Source organism: Microcaecilia unicolor, chromosome 10 (genome assembly GCF_901765095.1).
Source record: "Microcaecilia unicolor chromosome 10, aMicUni1.1, whole genome shotgun sequence".
NCBI classification, from domain to species: Eukaryota; Metazoa; Chordata; class Amphibia; order Gymnophiona; family Siphonopidae; genus Microcaecilia; species Microcaecilia unicolor.
In genome coordinates, this window is record NC_044040.1 from 122422011 (window position 1) to 122438201 (window position 16191).

At 45.6% G+C, this 16191-nt stretch overlaps 1 protein-coding gene across 1 annotated transcript in view; it reads left to right on the forward strand.

Moving 5' to 3' along the window:
• Positions 1-16191, forward strand: part of PSAT1 (phosphoserine aminotransferase 1) — a 624187-nt gene that overhangs the window by 85827 nt on the left and 522169 nt on the right. The window contains exon 2 of the mRNA XM_030216432.1: positions 11644-11680. Within this exon, the coding sequence (XP_030072292.1) occupies positions 11657-11680 (24 nt within the window). The 5' untranslated portion in view covers positions 11644-11656. The remainder of the gene's footprint in view (positions 1-11643; positions 11681-16191) is intronic.

Consider the following 16191-nt stretch of genomic DNA (forward strand, 5'->3'; position numbering starts at 1 on the left):
TAATAAACCTTCACTACAAATCAATAGACAATTAAGGAAAATCAACCTTGTCCCTGATCTGACTGACCCCTATCAAATAATCCAAATAGATTATACAAATGCAAGATCGGCCATCAACAAGGCAGTAATATTAGCAGATTGGATCAAAGATGACAATCTAGACCTACTGATCATAAATGAAACATGGATCCATAATTTCAATGACCCGATACTATTAGATCTCTGCCCTCCAGACTATAAAATTACTCAGTGGCCTAGAATTGGAAAAAGAGGAGGAGGCATTGCAATAATTCACAAATCACAATTCATGATAACAACTATTTCTGATTCCATGACACCAAAGCTAGAAATGGCCTCAGTCATGATTGAGCATCCTTCCTTGTCTCAGCATCTAAACATCATCTTATTTTATAGACCACCAGGAAACTGGCATGAATGTCATCCTTTTTTCATGGATTTCATCTCGAATGCCTGCATGTCCAACTCTAACCTCCTCATACTAGGAGACATCAATTTACATCTTGAAGACTTCAGTGCAAAGAACATACAAGAATTCAGGGAATTCTTCAGAATTTAATTGGATTAATACTCAAGCAACACATGTTAAAGGCCATACATTAGACCTTTTCACATACAAATTCATGTCAGATCACACCTTCACAATAACAGACACATATTGGTCTGAAATACCATGGTCAGACCACTTTAAATTGAATACATCGATGCATTGGAGTATAAAAAATCCAATCCAGAAGCAGGAGCGACAAACTTTCATCACAAGGGGTCAAATCGATCCGGTAATTTTTTGGCAACAGTTCTTTGCGAATGATTGGTCCACCCTAACTGATTCCAATCAATACCTTTTAAATTGGGATAACAGATGTAAACACATACTGGATGCAATAGCACCATTACAAATAAAAATATCACGAAGACAAAATTCACTTCCTTGGTTCAGCAATGAACTGAAAAAACTAAAAACTCAAACAAGAAGACTTGAACGTGCATGGAACAAAATGAAAAATGAACAAATGTTCACTGCGTGGAAATTAATGTTAAGGAAATACAAATATGCCATCAGACAGACTAAAAAGTCATTCTACAAATCCAAAATTGGACCAAATTACAACGATTTACATAAACTATACCAAACTGTCCATAATCTACTAGATGTTACACCGGTCACTTTAATCAACTCTGAAACCCTATCAGCGAATGATCTAGCCACTTACTTCAACCAAAAAATCATCAAATTAAGATCCACCTTATCAACCAACTCTTCTAATTATGAAACTTTCATGGACTACTTAGACCCAATTTCCGACGAATATCCTGCTGCTCGAATATGGACAGACTTCATCTCCCTTACTGAGGATACAGTCACCCAAACAATCAACAGATTTACGAAATCACATTGTAAATTGGATATTTGCCCTAGCCATCTTATAAAATCTGCTCCTCGACGTTTCTTCACCGATCTTACCACCTATTTAAACCACATGTTCCAACATGGTTATTTTCCTGATGATAAAGGTAATATACTACTTACTCCAATCCCCAAAGATCAAAAGAAAAAATTAAACGACATAACTAACTGTCCAGTTGCATCCATCCCTCTAGTAGTCAAATTGATGGAAAGCCTAGTAACTAAGCAACTTAATGATTACTTGAGTAAATTTTCAGTACTACATGTATCCCAATCTGGATTTCGTGCCAGTCACAGCAGTGAAACAGTTCTTATTACACTTCTAACTAAATTCAAACAAATTATCGCAGCTGGCAATAACGTTCTACTCCTCCAATTCTGTAATCCGTTGGGTTGGTCGTGAGCCCTTGGGCCCTGGCCGAGGCCAGCAGGGCGCCGACCCAGGCCAAGGGGAGACCGACCCACCACCGCACACCCCAGCTACACAATACCCCCTAAGCTACCCCTCCCCCCAGTCCCTCAGGAAGAAGGGAAATAGGCATACAGGCGGGCCTCGCGGCCGAACCGGAACCCACGCAGACAGAGCCACTCGTGCGAGCCTCACGGCTGAACTGGAACCCAATCACACACAGGGAGGGGTGAAAGAACCCAGAGGGCCCCAAGATGCCAGACACGCGCTGAACACCAGCAATAGGGCAGAGGGGGAAACAAAGCACCAGAGCGGGCCACGCCCATGCAGGGGACTAGCGCAGGACAGGGGAACTAACACAGCAACCCCCCCCCCCCCCCCACCAGGGTAGGCGCCCCAGGCAGAAGCCAGAGGAACCAAACACAAAAGGAAGGCAGAAAGCCTTTGCCTCAAACCCACTGTAGACAGAGGCACACAGAACACAAAGGGTTAAGCTTGTAGAGCCAGCAGAGAGAGAGTGCCATAAGTCAACAAACAATCAGAGAGAACGCTTCCCCTCCCGAGAGGGAGTGGGGCCCATCCAACAAACACACTGGCAGAGGCAGGAATACAATACACACAGTACACAAAGGGTTAAACTCACTGAGCCAGCAGGCCGGGACACTGGGAAGAGAAATCCTTAAAACAAACAAACAAAGGAGAACGCTCTCACTCAGCCCAGAGCCCCGGAGGCTGAGCAATGCAGCTACGTACACACACACACATAGCAGCAGCTAACCCAGAGGGAAGGAAAAGAATACTCTAAATCAACACAGATCCCTGTCAGAACCTAGAGCACGTTCTGAGAGAAACCTATCAGGCTTTCCTGTTACTACCAAGAAGTAACGCAAAAGCAGAGAAACTCCTCAGCTGCAGGCTAAAGTACTATCCCCTGACGTCAGCACAACCCCTGGCAGCCAATCAGAAGAGATGTCCCCCTCCCCCTCAGCCAAACCGGCAGAATCATAACATCACCCCCCCTTCAAGGGCCCCCCCTACCCCGTCCACGAGGTTTAGGTTTGTGAGGGAAAAGGCGATGGAACCGTCCGACTAGGACTGGCGCGTGGACATGAGTAGCGTCCTCCCAGGAGTTGTCTGCCGGTCCATATCCCTTCCACGCAATGAGATACTGGAGATGTCCCCGGAAGCGCCTTGCATCCAAGACATCCCGGACTTCGTATTCCCCCTGGGAAGCTGAGATGGCTGGACTAGCAGGCAACGCGGGCAAAGCTCCTTTTCTCAGAATCACAGGCTTCAGCAAGGACACATGAAAGGTGTTATGTACCCGTAATGTAGGTGGTAACTTTAGCTGATAACAGACCCGATTCACTTGCCTCACAATGGGATATTGGCCCACAAATAGAGGTGCAAAGCGGGAGGAGGGAATCTTCAGACGAAGATTACGTGTGGACAACCACACCAAGTCGCCAGGCTGGAAGCGCGGTTCCACTCTGTGAGACCGATCCACTTGGCGTTTCATACGAGCGGAGGTCGCTCGCAGCGCTTTCTGAACTGATGACCAAATTGCTTGGAGCGAGGTCACCGCATCGGCCGCTGCCGGGACATCCAAGTTGGTTTTCAAGGGGGCTGGTATCCGCGGATGTCGTCCATATACGATGTAAAAGGGCGAAGCGCCCGTGGCCGAGCTCACTCGGTTGTTATGAGCGAATTCTGCCCAAGGCAGCAGCTGACTCCAGTCGTTGTGGTGCTCATTGACATACATCCGTAGGAACTGCTTCAAGCATTGGTTCACTCGTTCTGTTTGGCCATTGGATTGTGGGTGATATCCCGACAAAAAGTTCAGCTTTATTTTAAGGGCCCGATTCAGGGCTCTCCAGAACTTTGAGACAAACTGTACTCCTCGATCAGAGGTAATAGATTCTGGCAGACCATGGAGATGAAAAATAGCGCTGATGAAATACTGTGCCAGCTTCACCGCCGAAGGAAGGGTAGGCATGGGTATGAAGTGGGCCATTTTAGAAAACCGGTCCACCACTACCCAGACAACTGTGTGCCCTTCAGAGAGGCAGATCCGTAACAAAGTCCATGGCAATGTGGGTCCACGGTCTCTCAGGTACCGGTAAAGGCATCAGCAACCCCTGGGGTCTCCGACGGTCCGCTTTATGCTGGGTGCACTCAGGACACGCAGCCACGAACTCCTGCACATCCTGATCAAGTGAAGGCCACCAATACTGCTGGGAGATGAACTGCTTGGTTCCCAGGACCCCGGGATGTCCTGCCATTCGAGAGGCATGCCCCCATTGGAGTGTCTTTTCTCTCAGCCGGGGTGGCACAAAGGTCATACCTGCAGGTACTGCTAGCGTCATTGCGGGCACAATGACATCGGGTTTAATTACATACTGCAGGGGTTCTTCCTCCAGGTCAGCCTCCATGGACCTGGAGAGGGCGTCTGCCTTGATGTTCTTCTCCGCTGGACGATAAGTCAGAATGAAATCAAAGCGGGAGAAGAATAGTGCCCACCGGGCCTGGCGAGGATTCAGCCTTCTCGCTTCTCGTAAATAAGTCAGGTTTTTATGGTCCGTGAACACCATGAAGGGCTCCTGCGCCCCTTCCAGCAGATGACGCCATTCTTCCAGGGCCAATTTAATGGCTAATAGCTCCTGATCCCTGATGGCATAATTCTTCTCGGCAGGGGTATACTTTTTAGAGACGAATGCACATGGGAGAAGTTTCCCACTGGGGTGGGCCTGGGACAGCACTGCTCCTACGCCAACCGATGATGCATCCACTTCCACGAAAAATTTATTTGTCGGGTTGGGATGGCGCAACACTGGAGCTCCAACAAATGCCTGTTTCAGATTCTCAATGGCCTGACACGCCTCAGGCGACCAGTTGCGAGCGTCAGCGTTCTTCTTAGTCAAGGCAGTAAGAGGGGCAGTCAGGGACGAGTAATTCCAAATAAACTGCCTATAGTAGTTTGCAAAACCTAAGAAGCGCTGTAGAGCCTTACGCCCCGTAGGTTGCTGCCAGTGCAGGATGGCTGTCAGCTTACTGGGGTCCATACGCAGCCCGTGGTTAGAAATGATGTATCCCAGGAAGAGCAGTTCGGAGCGATGGAATTCACATTTTCCCAATTTCACATAGAGGTGGTTCTCCCTCAACCGCTGCAATACGGTCTTCAAGTGCTCCTGGTGCTCTTCCTCAGCCCTTGAAAAAATCAAAATGTCGTCCAAGTAGACCATCACAAACATACAGATCCCTGAAGATGTCATTCATGAAGGCTTGGAAGATGGCTGGAGCATTAGCAAGTCCAAACGGCATTACCAGATATTCGTAATGCCCGTCGCGGGTGTTAAACGCCGTCTTCCACTCATCCCCCTCCTTGATCCGCACAAGGTTGTAGGCCCCCCTGAGATCGAGCTTGGAAAAGATCTGGGCCCCCTGGAGGCGGTCAAACATCTCAGAAATCAAGGGAAGGGGGTATTCGTCCTTCCGCGTGATGGCATTGAGTCCCCTGTAGTCAATACAGGGACGCAACCCCCCATCCTTCTTCTCCACGAAGAAGAATCCAGCCCCCGCGGGCGATTTAGAGGGCCGGATGAAGCCTCGAGCTAGGTTCTCTCGAATATACTGGGACATGGCTTCCGTCTCTGGCCGGGATAGGGGGTATACGCGGCCACGGGGAGGTTCAGTGCCAGGTAGTAGCTCTATGGCACAGTCATAGGAGCGATGAGGAGGCAGAATCTCTGCTTGCTGTTTGGAAAAAACATCTCCAAAGGATCTGTAGGGCCCCGGTAACATAACATTGGCTCGATCCAAAGGAAGCGTCACTGGGGCTGGCGAGACCTTATCCAAACAGACCCTCTGGCAGCCCGGGCCCCACGCCGTCAATTCACCCCGGGCCCAATCAATACAAGGGTTATGCAGGCGAAGCCAGGGTAATCCCAGGATTATGGCCTCAGTGGCCGACGGAAGGACGTAGAAGGAGATAACTTCTTTGTGTAAGACTCCTACCCGTATGGTCATAGGCACGGTCCTGGAGCGGAGAACTCCCCGAACCAGTCCCCAAGCCGCTGAGACAGTGATGGACTGAGGTAACTCCATCGTAGGAATTTGATGAACCCGGACCAGGTCCGCGCTGATAAAGTTGCCTCCCGCCCCCGAGTTGACTAGCGCCTCAAAACAAGGGGTATCCTTAATCGCCAGTAGAACTGGCACCAAAACCTGCATCCAAGGGGAGAAGGACTTGGGCCCTGACCCGGTCTCCCTAGCCGGTATCAGGGCTGCTGGTTTCCCGACTTCTTTCTCTTCGGGCACTCACGGACAAAGTGCCCCTTCACTCCACAATGCAGGCACAGCCCCTTAGAGCGTCTCCGCTGTCTCTCCTGGGCCGCCCGGTCAACCTGCATAGGTTCAGACCCATCGGGCCCACCCAGCGACAGGGAAGCAGGGCTCTTGTGCGAGCTCCTCGAGTGAGGCCCTGCAACCTGCTGACCAGCGCGACGTTCACAGGCCCGCTCCCTGAACCGGATGTCCACCTGGGTGCAGAGACGGATGAGGTCGTTCAGCTCCCGGCCTGTGAGTTCGTCCTTAATGTTGGCCGAGACCCCATGCCAGAATACCGCAGTCAGGCTTGGGTTATCCCAACCTAGCTCCGCGGCCAAAGTCCGAAACTGGATGGCGTACTCACCCAGAGAGAGTCGCCCCTGATGTAGGTTCAACAGCTGAGTTGCCGCCGAAGAGGGCTTCCCGGGTTCCTCAAAGATGAGCCGAAATTGTTTCAAGAACTCTGCCAAATTATCCAGGAGGGGATCCTTCTTCTCCCATAAGGGCGAGGCCCAGGCCAGAGCGGGGCCTGCCAGTAGAGAGATAATATAAGCCACCTTCGCCCGATCCGAAGGAAAATCCCGGGCCTGCAACTCGAAGACAATTTGGCATTGATTGAGGAACCCCCGGCAGGTCTTACTGTCGCCCTTGTACCTCGGGGGCGTAGCCACCCGAATCCCTCGGCCGCATGCGTGGGAACCCGGCGGAGTAGCTGCTGGCGGGCCCTCCACAGCCCCTGTGACAGTCAGCGTGTCTACCCGTTGAGACAGTGCGTTCACGACTCCCGATACCTGTTGTAGCTGAGCATGCAATTACTGGAGCAGCTGCATGGGGGATGGATCGGTCGAGCTTATGGCTTTTGCGTTCTGTAATCCGTTGGGTTGGTCGTGAGCCCTTGGCCCCTGGCCGAGGCCAGCAGGGCGCCGACCCAGGCCAAGGGGAGACCGACCCACCACCGCACACCCCAGCTACACAATACCCCCAAGCTACCCCTCCCCCCAGTCCCTCAGGAAGAAGGGAAATAGGCATACAGGCGGGCCTTGCGGCCGAACCGGAACCCACGCAGTCAGAGCCACTCGTGCGAGCCTCACGGCTGAACTGGAACCCAATCACACACAGGGAGGGGTGAAAGAACCCAGAGGGCCCCAAGATGCCAGACACGCGCTGAACACCAGCAATAGGGCAGAGGGGGAAACAAAGCACCAGAGCGGGCCACGCCCATGCAGGGGACTAGCGCAGGACAGGGGAACTAACACAGCAACCCCCCCCCCCCCCACCACCAGGGTAGGCGCCCCAGGCAGAAGCCAGAGGAACCAAACACAAAAGGAAGGCAGAAAGCCTTTGCCTCAAACCCACTGTAGACAGAGGCACACAGAACACAAAGGGTTAAGCTTGTAGAGCCAGCAGAGAGAGAGTGCCATAAATCAACAAACAATCAGAGAGAACGCTTCCCCTCCAGAGAGGGAGTGGGGCCCATCCAACAAACACACTGGCAGAGGCAGGAATACAATACACACAGTACACAAAGGGTTAAACTCACTGAGCCAGCAGGCCGGGACACTGGGAAGAGAAATCCTTAAACAAACAAAGGAGAACGCTCTCACTCAGCCCAGAGCCCCGGAGGCTGAGCAATGCCCAGCCCCCACTAAACAACCGAGCAGCTGACCCTGATTACAGAGCTACATGTACACACACACACACAGCAGCAGCTAACCCAGAGGGAAGGAAAAGAATACTCTAAATCAACACAGATCCCTGTCAGAACCTAGAGCACGTTCTGAGAGAAACCTATCAGGCTTTCCTGTTACTACCAAGAAGTAACGCAAAAGCAGAGAAACTCCTCAGCTGCAGGCTAAAGTACTATCCCCTGACGTCAGCACAACCCCTAGCAGCCTATCAGAAGAGACGTCCCCCCTCCCCTTCAGCCAAACCGGCAGAATCATAACAAATTCGACATGTCTAGTGCATTTGACATGGTTAACCATAGTGTTCTATTAAACATCCTTGAATACTTTGGACTAGGTGGAAACGTATTGAATTGGTTCTACAAATTCCTAACTGTAAGATCTTATTAAGTGATATCCAAGTCGACTGTATCCTCACCATGGAGACCTGGATGTGGAGTACCTCAAGGCTCGTCGCTTTCACCAGTTCTTTTTAATTTAATGATGTTACCACTAGCCAGATTATTAACCAATCAAGGCCTAAATTATTATTATTTATTGCATTTGTATCCCACATCCCCCCCACCTATTTGCAGGCTCAATGTAGCTTACATAGATTAGAAACATTGTCATTACAGGGTATCAGATACAATTATTAATGTGTAATGATTAGGAGAGGTAAGAGAAGAAGGAAGAGAGTATTTAGGATAGTTGTAACAGGTAGGCATTCTTAATTGATTGGGTTAGTGGGGTGACTTAGTAAGGCTATAGGTTATCATTGTGGGACTAGCAAAAAAGGAAGAATGTCTTCAAGGCTTTTCGAAGGATAAATGTTTTCATTGATTAATTTACTGAGGCTATAAGTTCTCATTGTAGGCCTTGTTGAAGAAGAATGTCTTCAGGGATTTTCGAAAGACTGTTGTTTCGCTGATTGCTTTCAGGTCTGTAAATCCGTATATTTACGCGGACGATGTCACAATATACATTCCATTTAAGAGCAACTTATCAGCAATTACAGATAAAATTCATACCAGTTTCCAAATTATGAACTCATGGGCAGATGCCTTCCTACTTAAACTCAACGCAGAAAAAACCCAATGTCTTATCTTATCATCGCAAATTATCCTAATATAAACACACCATCCCACACTCTCCCTGTTGCGAATAACTTGAAACTCCTGGGTGTTACTATTGATCGAAATCTTACCCTTGACAACCATGCGAAGAATGTGACAAAGAAAATGTTTTTTGCAATGTGGAAGCTAAAAAGAGTGAAGCCTTTTTTTTCCCAAGAGAGGTATTTCGTACGCTGGTGCAATCATTAGTACTGAGCCACCTGGATTATTGTAACTCCATTTTTGCAGGATGCAAAGAAAAAACTATTAAGAAACTTCAGACTGCACAGAATACCGCAGCTAGACTCATATTCGGAAAGGCGAAATATGAGAGCGCCAAACCTCTCAGAGAAAAATTGCATTGGCTTCCACTAAAAGATCGTATTGCTTTCAAAATTTGCACCTTAACCCATAAAATCATCCATGGAGAAGCTCCTGCATACATGTCAGACCTAATTGACTTACCGGCACAAAACATCAACAGTTCATCACGTACCTTCCTAAACCTCCACTACCCTAATTGTAGAGGACTCAAATACAAATCACTACATGCATCTACCTTCACAAACCTCTGCACAAAAGCATGGAACAAACTACCGAACACTATAAAAATAACTTCAGGAAATTATTGAAAACGCACTTGTTCGAAAAAACTTACAATAAGAATCCTCCTTAAGAACTTGTTTATTCTATAGCTAAACCAATCACCTGTTGATCCTTCTGAATTGATTATATTAGCCATATTATCATTATTGGTCATCATATATTATTGTTTTTTATTATGTGTTATGTAAATTATTCTACAGACATAGCTTCCTTATTTCTTACATAGTAATATGTTAATTTAGAACAAACCTCTTACTCTGTTCATAACTATATCTTTTGTAATATAATGTAAGCCACATTGAGCCTGCAAATAGGTGGGAAAATGTGGGGTACAAATGTAGCAAATAAATAAATAAATACACTTATATATTGCTTACATTCACGCACAGGTTTTTCAAGACTGGAGCATAAGCTTGATGACTCTTTTGACATTTAGACAGACAGTAAGTTTAATATCTTATTTGCACACTTATTCATAATTTATTTTTTTTTTAATCAGAATTTTACATTAATTACAAGAACATATCTTGTTTGGCAAAGATGATTTAACAAAGGAAAAATAAAATAATACCAAATTCCCTTCTTACATTGAGATAGCAAAAGGTCAAAGGACAAAATAAGTTACTAGAAAATTATATTACAATATAAGATGAGATTTTTAAACATATTAGTTATTCATCTATAGTCCACAATACAGGAGGCATACTAATATTTTCAGGAAATAGCAAAAGAATAACCTACACATTCTTTGCATAAGGAACTAGAGAATGAGAGGGAGTTCCAGGAGTCCTAATAATTCACGGAGTTGATGTAATTTGTCTTAACTGATCAGAGGGCAGTAAGGCTATTTTTGCATCCAAAAAAGAGCCAAATTGTATAGGGTCAAAAAATATATATTTGACCGAATGCAACTTAACTACACATTTACATGGAAAATTCAACCACCAGATAGCGCCCAACTGTTGAATTTTTGGGCGAAGTTTAAGAAATTCTTTACGCCGTTTTTGGGTAGCCCTAGAGACATCCGGAAACATTCTTATTTTATAGTTCATAAAAAGCTGTTCTCTGTGACGGAAAAATTGGTTTAATATCCAGTCCCTATCCGGCTGTAATACAAAAGAGACAATTAAAGTCATTGGTATTAATCCCAAGTTATCATCTTCCAAGGTTTGAGTCAAATTTAAATCCAAGGTATCAAATGGGATTTCATTTCCTTGTTGTGATGTTTGTTGGTTCTCTTTTCTCTTATAAGGTGGTAGAAAATAAATTTTTGAAATAGGTGGGTATGCCTTTTCCGGTATGCCCAGAACTTCACCTAAGTATTTTTTAAAAGTTATTAATGGAGCTATCATTCATTGGTTGCTTAGGAAAATTTATCAGTCGAAGAGTATTAGCTCTCTGTGTATTCTCTAAGGTTTCAACTTTGTTTTGTAGATATTGATTCTCTTTAATTAGATTGGTTTGCACTTGCTGTGACTTTCGTATTTCTTGCAAGTTATTTTCTACTAAATTGTCCACAGTTTGTATTCGTCCTTCTAGGACTGGTATTTTATTCAGCAACAGCTGAGATTGATCTGATAAAGGGGTAAGCTTTTGTACAAACAACGCTTCCAGTTTCTTTAGTGCCTCCCAAATGGCGTCTAACGTTATATTTTCTGGTTTCTCAGCAAGTAAAAACTTACTTGATACTTCCATCTGGGTAGGGTGCTCCAACCGCCCCGCTCCCTCTGAGGAATGGTTTAATAATTTATTTTTAAAGGCATAGCTTTATGAAATTATGTTAGAGATAGGAGGGAAAACATATCAGAATTTTGCTATTTGGGGTCAGAATTTATTTAGATGCATTATAAGTCTATAAAGTGGAATATTAAACATTATTTTACTAGTTTTATCTATGGACCATAACAACTTTGATACACAATGTAAATTTCAAATGATTTTGAATCTATGGTAAATAAATCTCTTTTATACATGTCTAGCTATGTCACAATGTTTAGCTATGTTAAATTGGCTTAGTGTTTTATTGGACCTTATACATATATACGTGTGTATGTTTTATTGGAATAGTCACTTATGTAATTTCAATGTTCTCAATAGATCCAAGAAGTGGATGACCTTATTTGAAAAACATGAGGTATTTACATGTTCTTTTTTTACATATATGTTTTTTATATTTGTATTTTTTTTCATCAGTTATGTAAAATTTAGAAAACTTGTCAAAGTTAGTAATTTTAACTTTTTAAACATTTATTTATATATGTAAATTACCTTCTTTATATTTTTTTTACATTTTTTATATGTTAACTATCTTTTATATTATTTACATTTTGAGTTGTACCCTTGCATTTGTTAGTTGTGTATATGTTTATTTTAATAGACTTCTGATGCAGGCCTATCCGGCCGAAACACAGCTGTGTTGAGCCCAGAATAATCTACAATAAACAATTAATTGTGTCATTACCATACGTAAAGAAACACTGTAAAAGTATTGTAATGACAAGAATTGATACCTGATTTTGAATGGATCATGCTCTTGGAGAAACCAGTGCTGTTCAATTTTGGCATTCAGGCGATATATCCACTCTTGTTCTCGGCGCAAGAGAACCAGCCACCTGTCACTGCTGTAATCCAAAGCCGGAATATGATCAATAACGGTGCACTTAGCCTCAGAAAACACATGTCAATAAGCCATAAAATGTTGAACCAGAGGCACAAAAGATCCCTATTTTGAAAGAGGACAGAATCAAAACAAAACTTGGACGGCAATTTCGATAGTTGAAAGTACGGCCAATGCTGGGCGGACTTCAGCTAGTGCCAGTCTGTTTCCCAAAAATAGCAAGATATCTTTAATAAACAATCCCAATTTTATAACTTTAAACTTAATGTTATGCTACTGTGTGTGGCACTCATGCTTAAAATTTTTGTCTTTTTTATATATTTTTTAATATTTTTACCAAACAGGTTTTGGACCTTGGTGGTTTGTTTCACATAGGGTGACTCACCAACCTGATAGGTCCAAATTTCACTATGATTATCTCTCAATTTTTCTTAGACTTTCAGGCTTATTTTCGAAAAAGAAGGGTGCCCATCTTTCGACACAAATCGGGAGATGGGTGTCCTTCTCTCAGGGTCGCCCAAATTGGCATAATCGAAAGCCGATTTTGGGCGTCCCCAACTGCTTCCCATTGCGGGGATGACCAAAATTCCCGGGGACATATCGGAGGTGTAGCGAAGGTGGGACTGGGGCGTACCTAACAGATGGGCATCCTTGAGCGATAATGGAAAAAAGAAGGGCGTCCCTGACGAGCACTTGGCCGTCTTGGTCCATTTTTTGTTACGACCAAGCCTCAAAAAGGTGCCCGAACTGACCAGATGACCACCGGAGGGAATCGGGGATGACCTCCCCTGACTCCCCCAGTGGGAGCAGTAGCGGAGGCATAGCGAAGGCGTGGATATCCTTCTTTCAAACCTTTTGGACGTCCTGAACCGCCCACCCCCACAGGGTCGGCCAAATTTCAAGGGAGTGGAAAGGAGTGGCTTAGTGGTTAGAGCACTGGTCTTGCAATCCAGAGGTGGCTGGTTCAAATCCCACTGCTGCTACTTGTGATCCAAAATCCAAATAAATAAAGGGGGTGTCGGAGGCATAGCAAAGGCATGGACATCCTTCTCACAGAAACATCCACATTTTGGACGTCCTCAACTGCCATTGCAGGGACGGAGGCATAGCGAAGGCCGTCCTTCACCCATACTCTTAAAAAAAACACGTCCCTGACGAGCACTTGGACGTTTTCACCTGGACTTGTGTTTTTCTAAGGTTGTAGATGGCTATTATACACGCTGCTTGTCTGCATGTATGAAGCCATCTTTGGCATTCACAGAGCAGCCACGCATAATGCTTGGCTGTTCTGCACTGGCTTCCCCACCTTAAGAAGGAAATCGTGTGCAAATAAGCTAACAGCGAGCAGCTCACGTATGCGATTTCCTTCATGCATGCCCGTTCCTTTCCGAATCGCTAAGAGATCGGTAAGGGAAGAGATTTTTCCGTTCAGTTAGTGGGACCAGTGCACTACGAATGCTGGCTCCTCCCACGATCAAATGGCTTGGATTTGGTCATTTCTGAGATGGGCGTCTTCGGTTTCCATTATCGCCGTAGAGAGGTGTGGTAGCCGTGTTAGTCCACTTTTAAAGGTAATCAATAGAATTCAAACAAAATAAAACATGGAAAAGAAAATAAGATGATACCTTTTTTATTGGACAAAACGTAATACATTTCTTGATTAGCTTTCGAAGGTTGCCCTCCTTCGTCAGATCGGAAATAAGCAAATGTGGTAGATGACAGTATATATAAGTAAAACATCCAAGCATTTAATTGACAGTCTAACAGGGTGGGGATGGGTAGGAGGTATGCATGGGAACATCAAAGCATTTCAGAGATAGTCTATCGCCGAAAATCGGGGTCGACCATCTCAAAGGACAACCATCTCTAAGGTCGACCTAAATTTGCTGATTTGGGCGTCCCCAACTGTATTATCAAAAGGAAAGATGGACGCCCATCTTGTTTCCCCACCCCTTCGTGGAAAACTTGGGTGCCCCTCTTTGTATCTCTCTTTGAAACACATCATTTGAATCTATTCAATAATAAAGAAGCACTTGTTTATGGTAGTGGAGAAGTACACACTTTAATTGTGAGACCCGCAACCAACATGGGCCATGTTTTGCCAAGAGCTGTCTTAGGGTATGGTCCTCAGCAACATAAACACATTGATTCCCTTCGAGAAAAACTCTCCCTTTAAAATCTGGTGTTTTTGAACTTACTACTGTACCACTACTTTACGGTTTGTGCTGCTGAACTTTCATTAAACATGGCAGCCATGTTTGATCGCTGCTCCTAAATTTTGCAAAAAATAGTGCAGTCAACAGCCAGGGACCCTGTCAAAAATAACCAATTAATCTCCAAGTTGAGCCCTGCCAGCGCAATTGTATTTAAAGTATAAATCCATCTGTGCTCTTTTTATAATTAAAAAAATGTGCAGAATCGCCACCCTCCCAACCCAGCTCAGTTTTATCAAAGACTAGTAATGAAGGCCCGTTTCTGGCAGGAATGAAACGGGTGCTAGCAAGGTCCTCCGATGGGCGGGATAGGCCCCGCCCATCCCGCGGACGTGCACGGCGGCCCCCCCTCCAAAATCAGCAACCCCCCCTCTACTACCCTCCCCTCCTCTTACCAGGGTCCCAGCCGCAGCGGCAGAACTGAAGGGCAAGGTAGTTCGGAGATTCTGCTGCCTTCCGTTGTGTTCGCTATGAGCTCTGTGCCCTGACTGTCTGGTCCCACCCTCATTTCCTGTTGGGCGGGACCAGAGAGTCAGGGCACAGAGCTCATAGCGAAGGCAACGGAAGGCAGCAGAATTTGTGAGCTACCTTGCCCCTCAGTTCTTGCGCCAGGACCCCGGTAAGAGGAAGGGAGGGTAGCAGATGGGGGCTAGCGATTTTGGAGGGGGGCGACCGTGCACGTAGGGGGATGGGCGGGGCCTATGTCAGGGAGGAGTGCCATTGCGCGGGTGGAGGGATGGCTGAGAGACAGATGGGAGTGGTTTTTTGGAGGGGGGGTGACATGCAGGGGCATCTGTGAGAGTAAGATGGGGGGGTGGATTTTGGAGGGGGGGCGCGACGCGTAGGTACTGTATGGGAATGATAGCTGCGTTGGGGAGTGGAAAGAGCTTGTGTTCATTATGACCCGCCCTCGACGTCATAACGTTGTGACTAAAAGTGGTTACAGAGCTTTGAACTTACGAACCCTGAAGCCACAAAGTGAGCCTTAGAACATTGAGGTTGCTTTTTACGTGCAGATGGGGCGTGGCTGAGGGCGGGTCTATGAGTGAGGGTGATAGCCTAGCCTACAAACAGTACAGGAGTTCAGTGCTTCACTGTCAGGGAGTGAGGTTCAGAACGTTTGAGGGGGGATTTGAGCTTCAGAACGTTTGAGGGGGGATTTTATTTATATAGATTCTCTACCGTATGTCCATAAGTGAGTGTTTCTTTTCCAACCAGTGTGTGACTAAGGGAGCTGTTTTTATTTCCCTAATTATCCTAGATTTGTGTTCAGACAATCTCACTTATAGGTCTTGATATCCTATCAATATATAACAAGTCACTCAGACACTGAATTGCATATATAACATTTGCTGTGCCACAGGTTGTATTGGATCTCAATGCTACTGTCTTCTGGGCGTTCGGAACCTTCCATTGTATACTCTCTATGGTATTACCACACCATTGACAGTTGCCACATTTTGTGTGACTAGTCTTTGGGCCCATAGTATGGGTGTAGTCAGTACCTCTCCAGTTGTGTGACCCCCCCCCCCCCAAATGGTAAGCCACTACTGGCTGTTCTGAAAAACACCCATGGACTGTCAGCACTTCCCAGTGTTTAAAAATAAGTGAAGTGATTCTTGAGCTATGAGTCATAAATAGTAATACAAGCACTAACCTAATTTGTTGGGCAAATTTCACTCTAAGAATAAGCTTTCCTTACGATTGAGTTGGGATGGCCTCTCTCAAAGACGCTGACATACTTTGAATGCTTTTTTGAATTTGTTTATGGATGAGCAGTCACAGAGCCCTTAAAAATTGGTTAATAGGTAAACT